The sequence below is a fragment of the Diospyros lotus genome, chromosome 1 (genome assembly GCF_014633365.1).
Source record: "Diospyros lotus cultivar Yz01 chromosome 1, ASM1463336v1, whole genome shotgun sequence".
Lineage (NCBI taxonomy): Eukaryota > Viridiplantae > Streptophyta > Magnoliopsida > Ericales > Ebenaceae > Diospyros > Diospyros lotus.
Genome location: NC_068338.1, coordinates 40,619,095 through 40,637,883, shown reverse-complemented (window position 1 = coordinate 40,637,883; position 18,789 = coordinate 40,619,095). Strand labels below are relative to the sequence as shown.

Below are 18,789 nucleotides of genomic sequence, written 5' to 3'. Positions count from 1 at the left end.
AAATAATCATCTGCCCGCCAGTTGACAGTAAACGAGGTTCAAGGGTAAATGACTATCAAATTTTCAAAATTCACCACATTTCGGTCTCTATAATCGTCATCCACTCAATATCCATCGGGGTGAAGAAAACAAACTCTTATCAGTGTATTTCCCCAGTGCCATGCAACTTAACAGGCATAATAGCTTGTTTCTATGCACCAGAATTTGTTTCCAAAACAGTCGCAGCTCTGCAACAGTTGGGAAAAGTTCTATCAACAGAAGTACCTGTATGCATCCTCCATCCATTGTTGCCTTGTTAACAGAATCCCAACTTGCAGTTATACAAGGGTCGTGCTATTTGTACAGAAGGGGTTCACATAACCTCTTTATAGACGCGATAAATCGCGATATATCACGAGATTTTGACATCAAAAAATCGCGATATATCGTGATTCGTTCACCCCCTTCTCTCTCTCTCTCTCTCCCTCTCTCGCTGCCCGCCTCACCCTCACCTACAACCTCGCCACTGCCTCGCCCCCTGTCACAGCTGCAACCTCATTGAATCCCGCCTCCTCTCGTCGCCTCGCCTCCTCACCGCTGCAACCTTAGCAACCGGCGACCACCCAAACCACCCGAGGTGCAGCGGGCGAGGACGAGGGCGAGGCGCAGAGACAAGCGTGCGCGCGAGAGAGAGAGTAGAGGCGAGAGAGAGTGTGTTGGGTTGAACAAATCAGGGGTAATTTGGTCATTTCATAATTCTATAAAGTTTGGGTCATTTGGTCATTTATCAAAGGGGTAAATGGTCATTTTAATACCCCTGTAGGCATTCTGTAAGAACGCTTCTGTACAAACAGCACAACTCATCAAAAAATAGTCATTGCTTCCGTAAGGCCCACGTCAAGACTATTGTATAACAAGCATCCGCAGCGGCAGGATAGCTTATCAAAACATCCTCTTCGCATTACAAACATAATTGTACATAAAAAGCAGAAGCAACAGTAGCTTGGATCGAAATAGCTTCTAATTGAAAAGAAAATTCTCTTCTGACAATGAAAATTTTCAGTTACAATACCTAATTAAAAAGGTAGAACACAATTGAACGACAATAAAGATGGTAAATGTTGATAGAACAGCCAATTCAGAGAGAGAGAGAGTGCATTACATGAACGAGCCCATTTCGTATGTACAGTACAGAAAAAGACAATGGGGATTTTACTTGGGATGCCCTCCTTTGTGAGGCCTCCGCCACTCAGAATGGGGATTTTACTTGTTACATACGTTGGGGTACAAAGACAAGCAATAACGCCTGAATTTTTAATATCTGAAAGCGTGGACGTGGCATTAAAGGCACGAGATAGAGGGTTGAGCAAAGAAATAGCGGTAAGCAGAAGAGCAAGTGATGGATGCCCTAGTTCCCAGAAGGCTGATTTTTGCCTAACTATCACAAGATAGAAGGTAGAAATCAAAAGTGTTGAAGACACTTCAACTAAATATGTTTTTTGATTGATTAAAAGTCCCCAAATGAAGACAGATCAAAACCTTATATAGTGGCTGACAATGACCCCTTTGATGCTAAGTACTTGAATGCAGAGAATGTAACTGATGTATCTACATGAATGCTGGCAATTAAGTAATACATCAATGCTGAAAATAAAGGAAACAATTATGTATCTAATAAAAAAGCCAGATCAAGTGAACTGACTTGGCTCTTGATCTTCATCTGATGGGCTCTACGAAATGGGTTGATGGGCCTGTTGGACTGGGCCTGGTCTGATGGGTTTCATCCTGTTGGGCTGGGCTGGCCCCCTGTGGCTGCACAGTGGGTTGATCCTCCATGCTGATGCTAGGCTGAGGCCTTATATGGCATTTGTTGGTCCACTGGATGGTAAGGTGAAGCCTCACTTGGCTTAGCCTGCTTCTATTCGCTATTGGGTTGCCTTAAACTTTCGCCAGTTGCATCAATTCCCGGGCTATTGTCCCATTAAACCAATGCCTCGGGTGTCTTCTTCCGATTCTTCTTGACCACACGGTAGTCTAGGACCCACAAGGGCTGGACTAGCAGTGTAGTGTCTTCGTTGAGCTCTGGAAAATCATGCACCATATCAGTTAAGTGGCCTATTTTGCGCTTCAGTTGGGATACATGGAATACTGGATGGACTCGGGTATCAGCTGGCAAGTCCAGCTTGTATGCAACCTGTCCAATCTTCTTCAAAATCTTGTAAGGCCCATAATAATGATAGCCAAGCTTCATCTTGGCTACAAGTGTGACGCTCTTCTGCCTTTGTGGTCCCAGCCTCACATAGACCAGGTCTCCTTCTTGGAATTGTCGGTCTTTACGCCCTTGATCATAATAATTCTTCATTCGAGTCTGTGCCTTGGACAAGTAGGCTTTGAGCTCCTCTAGCAGTTCATCTCGATCAACTAACTCTCAGTCCACAGTGTCTATCTTGGCAGAATGTAGGTGGTGTTCGCCCATACACTGCTTCAAATGGGTTACGCCCCAAAGATTGATGCTAAGAAGTGTTATACTAGTATTCTGCTCATGTGATTCGATTGGCCCATGTGTGCGGGTTGCTTTGTGAAAAGCACTGCAAGTACTGCTCCAAAGTTCAGTTGGTTACCTCCATTTGACCGTCGGTCTGTGGGTGATAGGAAGAGCTTATTGATAATTCGGTCCCCATTGTCTTGAAGAGCTCCTTCCAGAAATGGCTGGTAAAAATTCTGTCCCTGTCTGTCACGATGGTCCTGGGTAGGCCGTGCAAGTGGACACTATTTGCATGAAGACTCTTGCAACAGACTATGTAATGAAGAAGTGCACGAGGGGTATAAAATGGGCATACTTGCTAAGTATGTCCACCACAACAAGGATAGAAGAGTACCCCTAGGACTTCGGTAGGCCCTCCACAAAATCCATACTCAGATCCTCCTAAATCTGCTCTGGCACGGGCAACAGCTGCAATAGGCCACTGGGCTGTGTTGAGTCACTCTTGACTCCTTGGCAAGTATCACACTCCGCCACATGCCTGGCAACCTATTGCTTCATCCCTTCCGAATGGAAAAGTCAGTTGAGTTGCTGCCAAGTGCGGTATACTCTGGAATGTCCTATTTCTCTCGAATTATGGAAGTGTCGCACAAGGGTAGTGCGTAGATAATCAGCATCTGGCACATAAGCCTTCCCCGGTATAATAATAGGCCGTTGCGGTACTCGTAGTCACTGACCATATCACTGTCCTTACTCGCCTCAATCAGATCTTGAGTATACCGCGCTGGTCAGTGGCTAATGCATCTCTGATCTGTTGCCAAATTGCCCAAGTTAGTCCCGTGATAGGCAGTAGCTGAGGCCTGTCATCCTGTCGACAAGGCATCAGCAACCTTGTTTTGCGCCCCTGGTCAGTAAACAATTTCATAGTCGTACCCCATCAGCTTTGCCACCCACTTCTGCTGATTTGGGGTCACTATGCACTACTCTAATAGATGCCTTAAAGGCTGTTGGTCGGTCATAATTTTGAATCGTTGCCCCAACAAGTAGGGTCTCCATACCCTCACTGCCTCAATAACTGCCAACATCTCCTTGGCGTAAGCAGACCATGTGGCTTTGGCTGGGCCAAGCGTTTTGCTGAGGTAGGCCACTGGTCGGCCTTGCTGCACTAGTACTGCGCCAATGCCTATGTTGCTGGCATCAGTATGAACTTCAAATTGCTGTGAAAAATCTGACATAGCCAAGACAAGAGTGCACGTCATGGCTTGCTTCAAAGCTGCAAAGGCGTTGTTAGTCTCGTTTGTCCACTGGAATTTATCTTTCTTCAATAACTGCGTCAATGGCCTAGCAATGGCCCCATAATGTTGCACAAACTTCCGATAGTAGCCTGTAAAGCCCAAAAATCTGCACAGTTGGGAAACATTCTTTGGCTTCGGCCAAGACTGAATGGCAGTAATCTTCTGTGGTACCTTGACACCTTCAGGGCAGATCCTGTGCCCCAAGTACTCCAACTTTGTCTTCCCCAAAGCACACTTGGACAGCTTGATGCAGAAACTCTCTGGGGCCAGTATGCTCAAGACTTGCTGCAAGTGCTAGTCCCTAGACTTCGAATAAACCAAGATATCATCGAAAAATACGACCACAAACTTACGTAGCATGTGCTGGAAGATATGATTCATGGCTGCTTGAAAAGTTGATGGTGCGTTGCACAGGCCAAAGGGCATGACCATATACTCGTAATGCCCATGATGCGTACAAAATGTTGTCTTGTGTATGTCTCCCGGGTGCATTCAGATTTGATGATAGCCTGCCTGCAAGTTTAACTTGGTGAAAATCGTGGATCCTGCTAGCTCATCCAGCATGTCATCAATGGCTAGAATCGAAAATATGTCATTTACTATGGCCTTGTTGAGTGCTCGATAATCTATACAAAAACGTCATGTTCCATATTTCTTCTTTACTAGCAAAACTGGTGATGAGAATGGACTGGTGCTAGGCCGTATTGATTTTTCTGTAGCATCTCCTTGACTTGCTTCTCGATTTTTGCTTTCTTATGGTAGGCATATCAGTAGGGAGCAATGTTGATGGGTTGCTCATCTAGTAGTGGGATGCGGTGATCAAAAGGTCGACTTGGTGGCAGGTTTGTGGGCTATTGCACCACTGTGGGAAATTTGGCCAAGACCGCCTGAATATCTGTTGGTAGCTGCAACTCATCGGTGGATTGGAAACTGTTGGATGCGCGTGGCTGTGATGCTATCTGTATAGCATAACACTCACTGCTAGCCCTAATCAGTTTCTGCACCACATTCACCTTTCCTGCCCTAGCCGTACCCCGCTGCATGGATAGGCGAACTTGTCGGCCCCCTAAGGTGAACTCCATTGCCATTTGCTTGTAATCAAAAACAACTTTGCCCAATTGGGCCAACCACTGCACACCCAGCACTATGTCTACTTTGGCCAAAGGTATGACATATAAATCTACTATAACATAGATGTGCTGGATTTTGAGACTTACTACCTTGCATTGTTGTGTGCATGCTAGGCGCTCCCCGCTGGCTACTCGCACCTCGAATGGCTCAATGGTGGTAATCGGGATCTGTAACTTGTGGGCAACTTTGGTGCTGATGAAGTTGTGCGTTGAGTCATTATCGATCGGCAGGCTAGTAACTTTGACTTTGAGCATCGCTGTCACTCGCATGGTTTGTGGCCCTGCAGATCCTGCCAATGTATGAAGGGACACCTCTAGCAGATCCTAAGCCTCCACCCCGCAGTTGGTTGCAGGCATATGTGGGTCTGACTCTTCGTCTTCCTTATCCTTTGGTGGGTCTTCTACCTCGATCAAAAAAGATTGAGCCACCTTGCACTTGTGGCCTAGGTGAACTTTTCATTGCAATTGAAATAGAGGCCCTGCTCGCACATCTTCTGCATCTCAGCCCATGATAGCCGTTTGACGCCTGGTGGTATGCGTTTGCTGGCTACGGGTTGTGGCACAAGTGGTGGCTTGGGCTTGGGCGCCCCAAAACTGGATCCGGCCATAACAGGCCCTTTGTATGTTGTTACCTTGCGCATGGTGCTCAGTTGGTCATCCTTTAACCGGGCAATATCAATTGCCTGGAGCATGCTGATAGGTCTGTGAAGTTTGACTTCGGCAGCAATATCTTGAAAGAGGCCCCTAATGACAGCCCCGATCAACGCCTTCTCTGGCCAATCATTGACTTGTGTGGCCACCCTTTCAAATTCTCGCTGGTAGTCCCTCAAAGATCCTGTCTGCCGCATCTTTGATAGGACTTCATCATAGTCCTCATAGCCGGTAGGGCCAAAACAAGTTCGTACCTCATGTTCAAAATCCTTCCAACGGATGCTCTTGCCTTGTCTCTCATACGTGTGTGACAGCCACTGCCACCAATGGCTCGCCTCGCCCTCAAGGTAATAGGCGGTATATTCCATATTTTTCTTGCTGCTCATGTCTTGTGACTTGAAAAATAAATTAGCCCGGTTGAGCGAAGAGATAGGATCCTCACCAGAAAATGTGGGAAATTGTAGGCACAGTTTAAAAGCTAGTTGGTTGGTGCTTGTGGGATTCCAATTGTTACCTCATTCGTCTGTCTCAAGTCCACCATCAGAGCCACAATCAGACCTTTGGCTGGCTGAAGCAGTAGATCGTCACCTGTGGGAAGACGAACAACTGCTGCTGTGCCTTGGCGCCTGTTGCTGTTGTTGTTGCACCAGGATGGTTAGATTTTGTAGAAACTGCTCCAACCACGAGAATTTTTCGTCCATGGTGTTGGCCATGTTCTCCAAATTCTCTATGCGATCCTTGTGCGTCTGTCATCTTGCCATTGTTAGATGACTGTTGGATAAACAACTTCTGAGAACGTCTTCCAAACACCGAGCTTCGAAAAGAGACTGTGGATAGACTCTTAACGAGAGCACCAATGATGGATGCCCTAGTTCTCAGAAGGCTGATTTTTGCCTAATTATCACAAGATAGAAGGTAGAAATCAAAAGTGTTGAAGACACTTCAACTAGATACGTTTTTTGATTGATCAAAAGTCCCCAAATGAAGGCAGATCAAAGCCTTATACCGTGGCTGGCAATGACTCCTTGGATGCTAAGTACATGAATGCAGAGAATATAACTGATGTATCTATATGAATGCTGGCAATTAAGTAATACATCAATGCTGGAAATAAATGAAACAATTATGTATCTAATAAAGGAGCCAGATCAAGTGAACTAATTTGCTCTTGGTCTTCATTTGATTGGCTCCATGAAATGGGTTGATGGGCTTGCTGGACTGGGCCTGGTATGGTGGGCTTCATCTTGTTGGGCTGGGCTGGTCCTCTGTGGCTACACTGTGGGCTGATCCTTCAGGCTGATGCTGAGCTGAGGCCTCAAATGGCACTTGCTGGTCCATTGGATGGTAAGGTGGAGCCTCACTTGGCTTAACCTGCTTCTCTTCGCTATCAGGTTGCCTTAAACTTTCGCTAGTTGCCCCAACTCCTAGACTGTTGTCTGAGCCAGGTGTCCCGAACCTCAAGGGCAGAAACTTGAGATCCTAACAACAAGGCCCTTTGTGCAGCGAGCATTTGAATGGTGACGGGCAAAATAAAGGAAGGCCGTCGAAGCGACGAACAATAAAACAGTAGCAATAGGAAATAGCAACAACTCCCAACTGATGCTTCACCCTTCTTATGTTGCATCATCATTGAATGACATTTTAGATAGAAAAGAAAATAGTACATATCTGGCATATCATTGAATGATATTTTGAATAAAAACAATAATTGTACATAAATTTTTTAATTTTTTTTAATAAAAAGACGATTGCACCTTCAATTAATTATGACTCTCAAAATTATTTTTCAAAAATCTTTTCATCTTTCGCAAAATAACTTTATATTCATATTCGTATTATTAATAGGCATAAATCTATCTTAAAATGATTGCACAAATATTTATTTAAAATATAATTATAATATTACATCATAGATGACAATACTTAAAAATAAATTTTATTTTAAATTTTAAATTCATTAAAAACTACTAATTATTATACATTTATTATTAAATATAACTCAATTATTATATTACAATTACATTAAACATTTTTTCACCCATTAATATGTGTAGTATTTCTTCATAAAGTACAATCCTTGACCCTTTATTTAATGACAAGTATGATACTTTTAATGTTCAAATTTAAAGACCAAACCTACGTACATAAACATCCTCTCCAATAATCAAATTAAGAGATGGCATACTGTATTCATGATCACTCAAATTTTTTCTTTTTCACGAGAGAGAAAAAGGAAAATGGCCAACATTATTGAACATAATACAAATGACCCATCATATATTTTGGCTTCCTTAGGACAGTTAAAGAAGAGGACTTCATCAAATAATCAATCAATAACCATGGAAAAATCATCAAATCTTTCTTAAAAAATATTAAACAGATCATTTTAAAACTAAAATTCATGTAATAAATCTCATCGAATATAAGACCAAGATTAAAAAGACGATTATGATACTGCCCCAACCTTTCTGCACTTAATATTCCTGTATGTAATCCATGTTACTAGAAAGCAGCCACTCATCATAGACAAACATCTAAAAAACCCCGGCAACCGTTGGCATATGAGAAGAACATAATGCAGCCAGAAGGAATCCATATACACCACGCCACTCAGGTAAATTGCTTGCATGTGTACCCAAATATGCCAAACTCCAAAGTTTTTTCCAGACGTTTATATTATAAAAAGGAGAAAATACAAATAACTTGGAAAGGGGTCGGCCCCAGCAAATCCAAATTACTTGATCATCATATAACAGATGAAATTATTCAACCTCTCCACTTAATTGGCCAAGTCCATAATGACCAACAATGTCCCCATCAGCAGCTTTCAGACCACTAATAATAATAGCCCCCTGGGCAAAACAATGTTCCCATCAGCAGCTTTCAAACCGATCTCAAAATCTTCATCATCCTAAGCTGTGCCTGAAGAATTGGGCAACGAGATTGAGAAACAAATAAGAATAGTGAAGTTCAAATAAGTTGGGATGAACATATAAGCAGCCCTCAGGAAATTTGTCAAAAACCATCCATGCTTATTTTCTTGATAAATAGTCATATTCTACTAGATTTTTCACTACCGAGAGAGAGAGAGAGAAAGAGAGAGAGAGAGTATGATCCTACTATGACAACAAGAGCTTTACATGTTGATGTCACATTAGATACAGATAATCAAGAAAATGAACCAATTTGCAAATAATATGAAAATCCTTCTATCAGGTATTCTTCGTTTCTTTTTGTATCTTTCACCTTCAGAGTAAAAGAAGATAATCTTGGGTGAATTACATTTCTATGCTCAAGATATTTTTAGAATGCACATGCTAGCCCTCAATTTATAAGATTACGTACATTATCAAACTATCTTACTTCCATAAAGGCTTCAGCCTCCAGGAGAGGACAAGTGGGTCTCCAAGTTCGACCTTCTATATAGATGTTCATACAACTCCACAACAGCCATATTTTACTTTACCAAAAAAAAAAGAAAACTCCACAACAACTAATAGCCACTTCAAACACTCCTCAGTCCTCACAAGATCCAAATAAAAAGACTTCATCAAATTAAATCAACCTTATCAAACCACTAATATTCCAAAAATGAAGGCATAGCTTCATGGCAACAGGGGCGGTCCTTCCTTTCCCCTGATCCCTGTTGTTCCTGTTGGAAGAATCCAAGGTGTGAAACATGGCATGCATGGCACGGATTAAACTCCTAGATTAAGGAGGAGTTCTAGAAGATAATGCTAGCTAAAATCTAGAAATGTTTTTAGATATTTCTCATGTATATTTGTAGTTTAAATGTATATTATCTATTGCTGTAAAGTATGAGAGATTTTAGGAGATATATTAGGAGAGATTGTAAGAGATTTTTTTAGGACTTTTGCTGTATAAATTTCTCCCTAAAGTTGATGATTGACGAGTGAAAGATTGATTTTACCTTAGCTATTTCTTCATGGTATCAGAGCCATCTTCTGTGGCGCTTGATTTTTTTCCATTAATCCATCTCAAGAAGTCGGGTTAATACTCCGAGATGGCAGACGACTCCAATAGTGAGGTGACCATCTCTAATCCTCCTCCGATGAGGACTTTTCCTTTGGTTTCACCTCTCTCAACAGCCTTAGACAATCCTTCTCTCCAAATTACACAACACAAACTGAATGGAACTAATTTCTGTAATACCCTTGATGAGTCATGATAAAATTATCAATTAAGGGAATAATGGTATATGAAAATTTTCATAATTGCCCTTGAATAAGAGAGAAGACGCATATTATATAAGATGCCTTAGGAAGGGCAAAACGGTAATTTGGAGTTCCGTCCCATAAAAAGGTAAATTATTTTTGGAGAAATTATTTATATTGGAGAATTGATTTTGGGAGAATTTAATTCTTGTTTAAATGCATGGATAATTAGAAATTAAAAAAGAAGCCAAGTAAAGTAGATTGGTGACACTTGGCAAGATGTCATGGAAAGGGATTTAATTAAATTTGGGAATAATAAATTAATTTGATTAAGTGTAAGTGGGACACTTGGCATGATCTTGTGAAGCAAGAGTAAGATTTAAAAAAATTCAAAAAGAAAATGAAATTAGTCTCTCAAGCATTAAATGAGAGCCATTATGGTGAGAATTAAAGAAATTTCTTATTAAATGGAAATTAGTCATGCATTTATGTGGAAAAATGGTGGATTAAAATAAATGTCAAATTAAAGGGAATTATGTCTTTCAAGAGCAATTTAAATTAAATCAAAAAGAAAAAGATATTAGTCTCCATTAAATGCTTAAAAATTTATGGGATTTAAATTAAATGAAAAATGGAGAAAATGGTCAATCTTGAAATTAGTCAAAATTTATTAATTTTGAAAATTGGAGAATTATGAGAAATGTAGCCTTGATCCAATGGTGGTGATTGAGTCTTGAAATTTGAAGAAATCCAATGGTTGGGATTTAAGCCTACCAATGGCATGGATTGCCACATGGGTAGGATAATTTCAAGAAAAAAGATAAGGGAGGGTGAGGATTTAACCTCCAAAGAAAATCAAGGGATCAGATTTAAAGATGCTAGGTCTCTTGGATTGTGTTTCTCTAGAGAGTAGAGATGGGTTCCCTTAAAAATCAAAGGCTAGGATTGAGTTTAGGAGAAGCACAAGGATTGTGCTTGTATTTGAGGGTTGAGATTGAGTCTCTTAAATCAAAGAAAAACTAATGGCTAAGATGGAATCTTGAGTTTTGGCATGGATTGAGTAGGAAATCTCTATAAATAGGGAGTTGAGATTTTAGTTCAAGGTTTTCCCACATGTTAAGAGAAAGAAAGTAAGAAAAAGATTAGGAGAAGGAAGAAGGAAGAAGAAAGGCAAGCAAGAGGTAAGCCTTTTTTCCCTCTCATGAAGTAGTTTTTGATTTTGTATATGAGCTAAGGTTGCATTCTTTCTTCTAAGGTGGCTTGAACCAAAGAGAGAGTCTTGGCAAGTGAGAGCTTGAAGCTTTAAGGAAAAAAAGAGATAAGGGATGACCCCAAGTGGTGGGGTTTGCTTGCATTTGTAATTGTTTTGTATGAGTTGCATGTAATGGTCATATTTGCATGTTTGTGTTCTAGTGGACCTATGGCCATATGGAGGACTAGTGATGAGGGAGGGGTTGGTTGGTGTCTTAACTTATGTGGTTATGAAGGCATGGAGGACTACCCATTATATGTATTACATTTGCATTATATGTTTATTTCTCATGTTACATTTACATTTGCATAGCACCCTTACTAAGCATTGGCTCATAAGGTCATTTGACCTCTATGTAGGTGATGAATCTTCTAAAGGAAAGGGAGTTTTGGAAGGTTGAATGTAATGAAGCAAGAAGAATGTATGTGTTGGTGTATGGTTTTGTGTATGATGTATTTATTTTAGTTAAATATGTATGAATGCTTAATGTGGATGAATGGTGAAAAACTTGAATGTTTTGGAAGGCATTTAATGTATTTAAGCATTCTGGAAAGTTTGAATTAAAAAGAAAAAAAAATTATTAAAAAAAGGTTGGAGGCAGTGTGTTGGGCGCGACCGCGCGCGGCCCGTGCGCTGGGGCGCGGCTGGTTGCCGCTGCCCGCCCCCTGTTGCTGTTTGAGATTTCTTTTTTTTCTTTCTTTTTCTGTTTATTTAATTATTTATGATATTCTGGGAATTTATGAAATAAAGTATGTTTAAATAATTAAACAAATGAGTATTTAAGCCTCTAAACTAATTATTAAATTAATATAAATTTTGAGGCAATTGTGGGAAATTTTCTATATTTTGAAAAATAAATAATGGAGTATTTTCCTTAAATTTTGAAAAATGGATGAGGATGCTTGATGTTTGTATTTCAAAATTTATTTCCTAAGAGTTGGAAATTTGAGGTATTTTAAAATAATTAAAAAGAAAAATCAATGGAGATTTGATAAGGAAAGTTTTATTAAATTTTTTCAAAGAAATATTAATCCAAATATTTTCTAAAGGAATTGGAGGTGAGATAAATAGGTTAATAGTTGGGGTAAAGAAAAATTATTTTCTTATAATCAAAGCCTTATACCGTAATTTATATGGAGCAAGTGAGTTAGTTTATTTTGTCAAATCCTGGGAAGTCATCCTTAGCTCTTCATTAAGAGCTTGAGAAAGAGTGACACTTTGTGAGGTTTCGGGTTTTGTTTTCGTAGGGTCGTTTCGATATTTCCCGGATCCTTGAGTGGAGCGAAGAGAAGGCAAAGCCTAGTTCCCACCTAGGTCGTTTCTCATTAAAACGTAGCCATCTCTTCATCTTTGCCCTAGCATGTGAATAGTAAGCTGTCTATTCATGAGTAACACCCGTAGGTGGGAGTTACAATTTCCGAGAATGGTTCCAATCAGTCTCGTTGGTTGTTAGAGGCAAAGGCAAGGCTACCTAACTAGAGATTCAACAAGGCCAAGTTCAAAATCTGCTGCTTCAAGCATATGGGAGGCCGAGAATGCCATTGTTATGACTTGGTAAGTTAATTCAATGGAGCCTAAAATCGGTAGGACATATCTCTTATACAAAACAGCTTGTGAGATATGGCAGGCTATCCAAGAAATATACTTTGAAATAGAAAACATGCTCAATGTTTTCAAGTTTGATCTCTCATTCGAAACACAAAACAAGGTACAAACTCAGTCACTGAATATTTTAATATTCTAACAGCTTTGTGGCAAGAGATGGATCTCTTCTATGAGATTAAATGAGAGTGCACAGCAGATGCTAAAAAATATGGTAAGATGATAGAGAAGGAGAGTGTGTGATTTCCTTCATGGATTAAACTCAGAGCTAGATAAAGTTAGGGGTCGGCCACTAGGGATGAAACCTTTTCCAACCATCAGGGAAGTATTTGCTGAAGTTAGGAGGGAAGAAAGTAGGAAGAAAGTCATGTTCTCGGAGTCATGACACTTCTAATGAAGTCTATTACCCTGCATCAGCCTTAAATACTTTTAAGGGAAAGACTCCTTTATCTTCTAGAGGGGAGACTGCAAGAGAAAAACAATGGTGTGACCATTGTAACCGGCCCTATCACACATGAGAGACATGTTGGAAAATCTATGGAAGACCAGCTAACTGGAAGCCTAAGAATCAAAGAAAAGTAGGACAACCGGGAGGCCAATCAGTCTATATGGTGGATGCCGAGAAAGGGAATCAAACACCTATTACCATCACAGCAACTAAACTGGAAGTATTACAACAACTTCTCAGCCAAACAAAGGTGACTAAATGTTAAAATGTTGTCTAGAGTATAGGTTAAATAAGATCAGTTATGGCAGTGTTTTTTGAGGGCCAATGAGGTATTAAATAGAAGTTGTAACTCAAACTGTAATTAGTGATAAGTTAGGGGTGTAAACTATAAATATTTGAAAGTCTTCATTGGGGTTCCGCCTCCTATTATAAATAGAGGACAAGGGGATAGATTTTACTTTTCTATTCTATTGTACCGAGTGAACATCCATTTAGAGAGAAAGGATGGTGTTTAAGACTGCCTTGTAATCTTGAAGAGTGAGTGTTGATTGTACTCGAGAATATAAGGTTTTCTCAAACTGTTGTACTAATCATCCTTGGTAATAAGAAGACTGCTCTTGGGGTGTTTAAAGGCTAGATGTAGGGTTGCTTTAAAGCAATCTGAACCAGGATATATCTTGCGCCTATTGTTTGGTTTGTGTCTTGATTGTTTCTGGTTTTCTTTCATTTAAATTTTGTTCTTGTTTTCTGTCTTGTGTTTCTGTTGGTTGGATTGATTTCAGGTGAGGAGTTGAGAGAATTAGCATTACGAAACATTGATTGAGTTGTTAAGAGTGCTCCTAAAAATAACACTAAATCAGAGAATGCAGAAAATCCTACTCCTACGATTTCTTTGGCCACAAAAGGTAATATTGCCTATTCTCTTTTCTCTCAAAGAATATCTACCAGCAGTTAGATCTTAGACATTGGTGCCACATATCACATGACAGGTTCTTTAAATTTATTATCCAATTTTAAATCATGCGATAAACCTATAAGTGTCTCTATGGCTGATGGTACAATATCCTTTGCAAAGGGAAAATGAACAACTGTGGTAAGAGGATTAATACATAAATCAGTCCTTTATGTCTCGAGTTTGCAATGTAATTTAATATTAGTAAGCAGATTTACAACTGACAGGGTGTGCAATGTGATATTCTTCAAAAAAATTTGTGTTTTTCAAGATCTATCCTCGGGAAAAATGATTGACAGTGCTGAGATGAAAGGAGGGCTCTATCAAACACCAAAGCATGATCATTCTACTGATTCTAATCATTCTACTGATTCTAGGACTCGATTTTTATATTCTTTAGCTCTTGTTTCAGATTCAGACATTATGTTATGGCATAAGCGGTTAGGACACCCAAGTTTTGAATATCTTAAACTCTTGTATCCTTCTTTATCGAGCAATAAAATTCAAAATTATTCTCGTGAACAGTGTATTCTTGCAAAATAGACTAGAATACCTCATCCTAATCATGTTTATACTTCCTCCACACCTTTTCACTTAGTTCATAGTGATATTTGTGGGCCTTCTTGAACCACAACCCTCACCAATACACGATGATTTATCACCTTTATTGATGACCATACAAGGGTTTGTTGGGTTTTTTTTATGAAAGAAAAATCTGACGCCTTTTCTATATTCAAAAGGTTTCATCATATGGTGCAGAATGTGTTTCAATCCTCAATTCATGTTTTGAGAACTAATAATGGCAGGGAATATTTTTCTAATGAATTTAATACATACTTAATTGAGTATGGTATAATTCACCAAAGCTTATATCCTTATAACCCTCAACAAAATGGAATTGCCGAAAGGAAGAATCGTCATCTACTTGAAACAGCTAGAGCAATGATGTTTACTACTTCCGTTCCAAATTCAAATTGGGGGGAAGCCGTTTTGATCTCTGCCTATCTTATCAATCGCCTACCTTCCAAAATCCTAAAGTTTAGGACCCCTTTGGCTGTCTCCTTGATGTTTTTCCTCATCATGCTAGAGTTCTAAACTCTCTCACTCCTCGTGTGTTTGGATGTACTGTTTTTGTTCACCAAAATCCATCCACTCCATCCAAACTTGATCCTAAGGCCATCAAATGCATTTTTGTGGGCTACTCTCCAACACAACAAGGATACAAATGCAACAATCCTAGTACCCACAAATTTGTTGTTTCCTATGATGTTTCTTTTCTTGAAAACCAGCCTTTCTTTCAGCCTCACTCTCAACTAGCCCATGTTCCAAAAACAACCACCGGTTGGAATTCTCTATTTTTGGATACAACTCATTCTCTTTCTCTTCCTACTGCTAATCCTAATCATGTGCCTGAATTTGATCAAGGGGGAGAACATAAGAGAGACCAAGCCCAGAAGAGTGATCAAATTCAAGTTGAACCACCCTTATTGGTGTATTCAAGAAGGCCTTGTGACCCTCAGCATCAGCAGCAACACATGTCATCTGAACCGAGGGTAAGTCCAAAAAAGGCAAAGGAAAAAAAGGCTGAAATGGAGGCTGATATTACTAACAAGGAGAATAGAGATGAAGTACAGCAGAAGCATGAGCTGGAATATGATCTAGATGTTCCCATTGCTTGGAAGAAAGGAGTAAGATCATGCACCAAGTGTCCTAAGTATCCTATGTCAGAATTTTTGGGATATACAAAGTTGTCTCCTAAATTCAAGGCATTCATAGAAAATATTGATGATGAGGCAATTCCTAAAGATATCTACAATGCACTGCAAGAAGAAAAATGGAGGAAAACAGTTATGAAAGAAATTCTAGCCATGGAAAAGAATGGTACTTGGGAAATAATGAATCTTCCATGTGAAAAACACACAGTTGGCAGCAAGTGAGTGTTCACCATAAAGTACAACTCAGATGGGAAAGTCGATAGATGCGAAGCAAGACTTGTAGCTCAAGGTTTTACCCAAACACAAGGCCTTGACTATGAGGAAACATTTGCATCGGTGGCCAAACTTAACTCTATCCGTGTATTATTGTCATTAGCAATCAATTTGGACGGGAGACTCCATCAACTAGACATAAAAAATGCCTTCCTGAATGGTGAGTTGGAAGAAGAAGTCCACATGAGAATTCCCCCTGATTTTGAAAGAAAAGATACAAGAGGAAAGGTATGTAGATTGAAAAAAATCCTTGTATGGCCTAAAGCAATCTCCTAGGGCATAGTTCAAGAGGTTTAGTAACACACTAAACCACCTAGGATACAAACAAGGGCAAGCCAATCACACTCTCTTCACAAAAGTTGATTGCAAGGGTAAGAGAACAATCCTAATAGTCTATGTAGATGATATAATCATCACCAAAGATAATGATCAAGAGATAGAAAGATTGAAGCAGCAACTGAAAGTAACATTTGAGGTAAAAGACTTGGGAGAGATGAGATATTTCTTGGGGATTGAAGTAGCAAGAAACAGTGAGAGTATTTTCATATCTCAAAGAAAATACACTCTTGATATGCTAAAAGAGACAAGAAAGCTTGGGTGTAAGCTTGCAAGCACTCCATTAGAACCCAACTGGAAAAACAAAAAAGAGGACAATGAGGAACAACCAGTGGAGATTGGAAGGTATCAACGTTTGGTGGGGAAATTGATTTATCTTTCACATACACGTCCAAATATTGCATATACAGTGAGTATAATTAGCCAATTCATGCATTCGCCAACCGAAAGATACCTAGAAGTTGCCTACCATATCCTGAGGTATTTAAAGGGGACTCCCGGGAAGGGAATGCTATTCAAGAAAAATAAGGATAGAGGAATAAGAAACTTTGCATATGCAAATTGGGCTGGATCCATTGAGGATAACAAGTCTACATTAAGGTATTACACTAAGATTTGGGGAAATTTGGTCATATGGAGAAGCAAGAAACAACAAGTTGTCTCTCGTAGCAGTGCTGAGGTCAAGTATAGAACCATTGCACAGTGCATTTGTGAAGTAATTTTGGTGGAAAGGTTCATGGAAGACTTATCTATTCCTATAACTGAACCTAAAGTACTTTATAACGATAGTAAATCAGCTATAAGTATAGTAAATAATCTAGTCTAGCATGACCGGATAAAACACGTTCGAATTGACAGGCATTTTGTCAAGCAAGAGCTGAAAAATGGAGACATAAATTTGACTTATGTTCCCACCAAAGATCAAGAAACAGACATCTTGACCAAAGCAATGCAAAAGTAGGGTTTTGAAGTGATTAGAAGTAAGTTGGGAATGATTGACATCTATTCACCAGCTTGAAGGGGAATGTTGGAAGAATCCAAGGCGTGAAACATTGCATACATGGCACGGATTAAACTCTTAGATTAAGGAGGAGTTCTAGAAGATAATGCTAGCTAAAATCTAGGAATGTTTTTAGATATTTTTCATGTATATTTGTAGTTTAAATGTATCTTATCTACTGCTATAAAGTAGGAGAGATTTTAGGAGATATCTTAGGAGAGATTGTAAGAGATTTTTTTAGGACTTCTGCTGTATAAATTTCTCCCTAAAGTTGATGTATGATTGACGGGTGAAAGATTGATTTTAGCCTAGCTATTTCTTCAATTCTTACTGCCACCATAGTCGTAGTAGATGGCCTACTCAATTTTCTTTAAGTTCATGTTCCTTCTTAGAAGGTAAGGAAGCCATTACTTTCGTTTTAGTGGACTTACCTTTAGGTCTACAATTATTTCCTATTTTTAGAAACATTCTCATAACCTATGTTGCACGGAACAGGCTCAGAGGAGCCGTTTCCCCGTTTTCGAAACGTTTCCCATTCTCGTTTCGAACCTTATTTATGCCTATTTTTTTTAGAAAAATGTCTGTTTCCGCGTTTCCGTTTCGTATCAGAAACGTTTCCCCTTTTTGTTTCCGTGTAATCTAGCTCATAACACCTTTATTTAATTTGCTTTTATGCACAAAGCCAAATTCCTTCCTAATTCTTTATGAGTAAATAGCATTAGCTACCATTAAGGGTTTCCTTAATTACAGAAAGTACCCCACATTCTAGAAATAACAGAAAACCACCCTTGCCATTAAAACTAGTGTTAAATGACCATTTTTACCCCTGGGTCCTCTCTCTCTCTTTCTCTAAAGTCTAAACTATATATATAAAAAATATTTAAAATCTAGTTCTAAACTAAAAAATGTATTTTTTTCTATTAACATATATTATAAAAAATATTATTGGTTGTGTTTCCATATTGTACTTGTTGGTTTCACCATGTCAACTAAGTAATGGAACACAACTATATCAATTATCTTCATTCATCACCATCTCATGAAACTTCTCTATATGAAAATGGTGTTGAAACTTCATTTCATCATTACTCCGCCAGGGGATGTTATCCACTGTCGGTACCAAACCTGAATAAGAGAGGAGGGTTGCGTTAGGTAGCCAACAGCCAGCGTAAAACCTAGTTGGATCGAAATATGAATTCTAAACAAATTATCTGTTGGGGCGTAATCCACATAGAAGTCTAGAATTCATGTAGCCAACCCCACAAAGTGAGATAAAGGCCGGATATTGTTGTTAACATATATTATAATTATAAAAAATATATTTAGAAAATCAAATCCTAAACTATATATTTTGAAAATCTAATTTTATTTATAAAAATATTATATGATAAAATTGGAAAAAGAAAAAAAAAAAAAAAAAACCTACAACTCCAGCAAATTGCATTCCAATTGATTGGAACCCATCACTGAAACCGAGCGATGTTTCTGGGCTCAATTGA

The 18,789-nt window shown here is 39.2% G+C and overlaps 1 protein-coding gene across 8 annotated transcripts in view; it reads right to left on the bottom strand.

The window, feature by feature from the left end:
- Positions 1–7,971: 7,971 nt before the first annotated feature.
- Positions 7,972–18,789, bottom strand: part of LOC127811584 (mediator of RNA polymerase II transcription subunit 15a-like) — a 40,228-nt gene continuing 29,410 nt past the window's right edge. For all 8 annotated transcript variants that reach the window (XR_008025742.1, XR_008025739.1, XR_008025737.1 and 5 more), the window contains one exon: positions 7,972–8,459. Coding sequence is in view for 4 of the 8 variants with exons in the window: in XM_052351586.1 (XP_052207546.1) it covers positions 8,449–8,459 (11 nt within the window). In the remaining 4 variants the exon portion in view is untranslated. The remainder of the gene's footprint in view (positions 8,460–18,789) is intronic.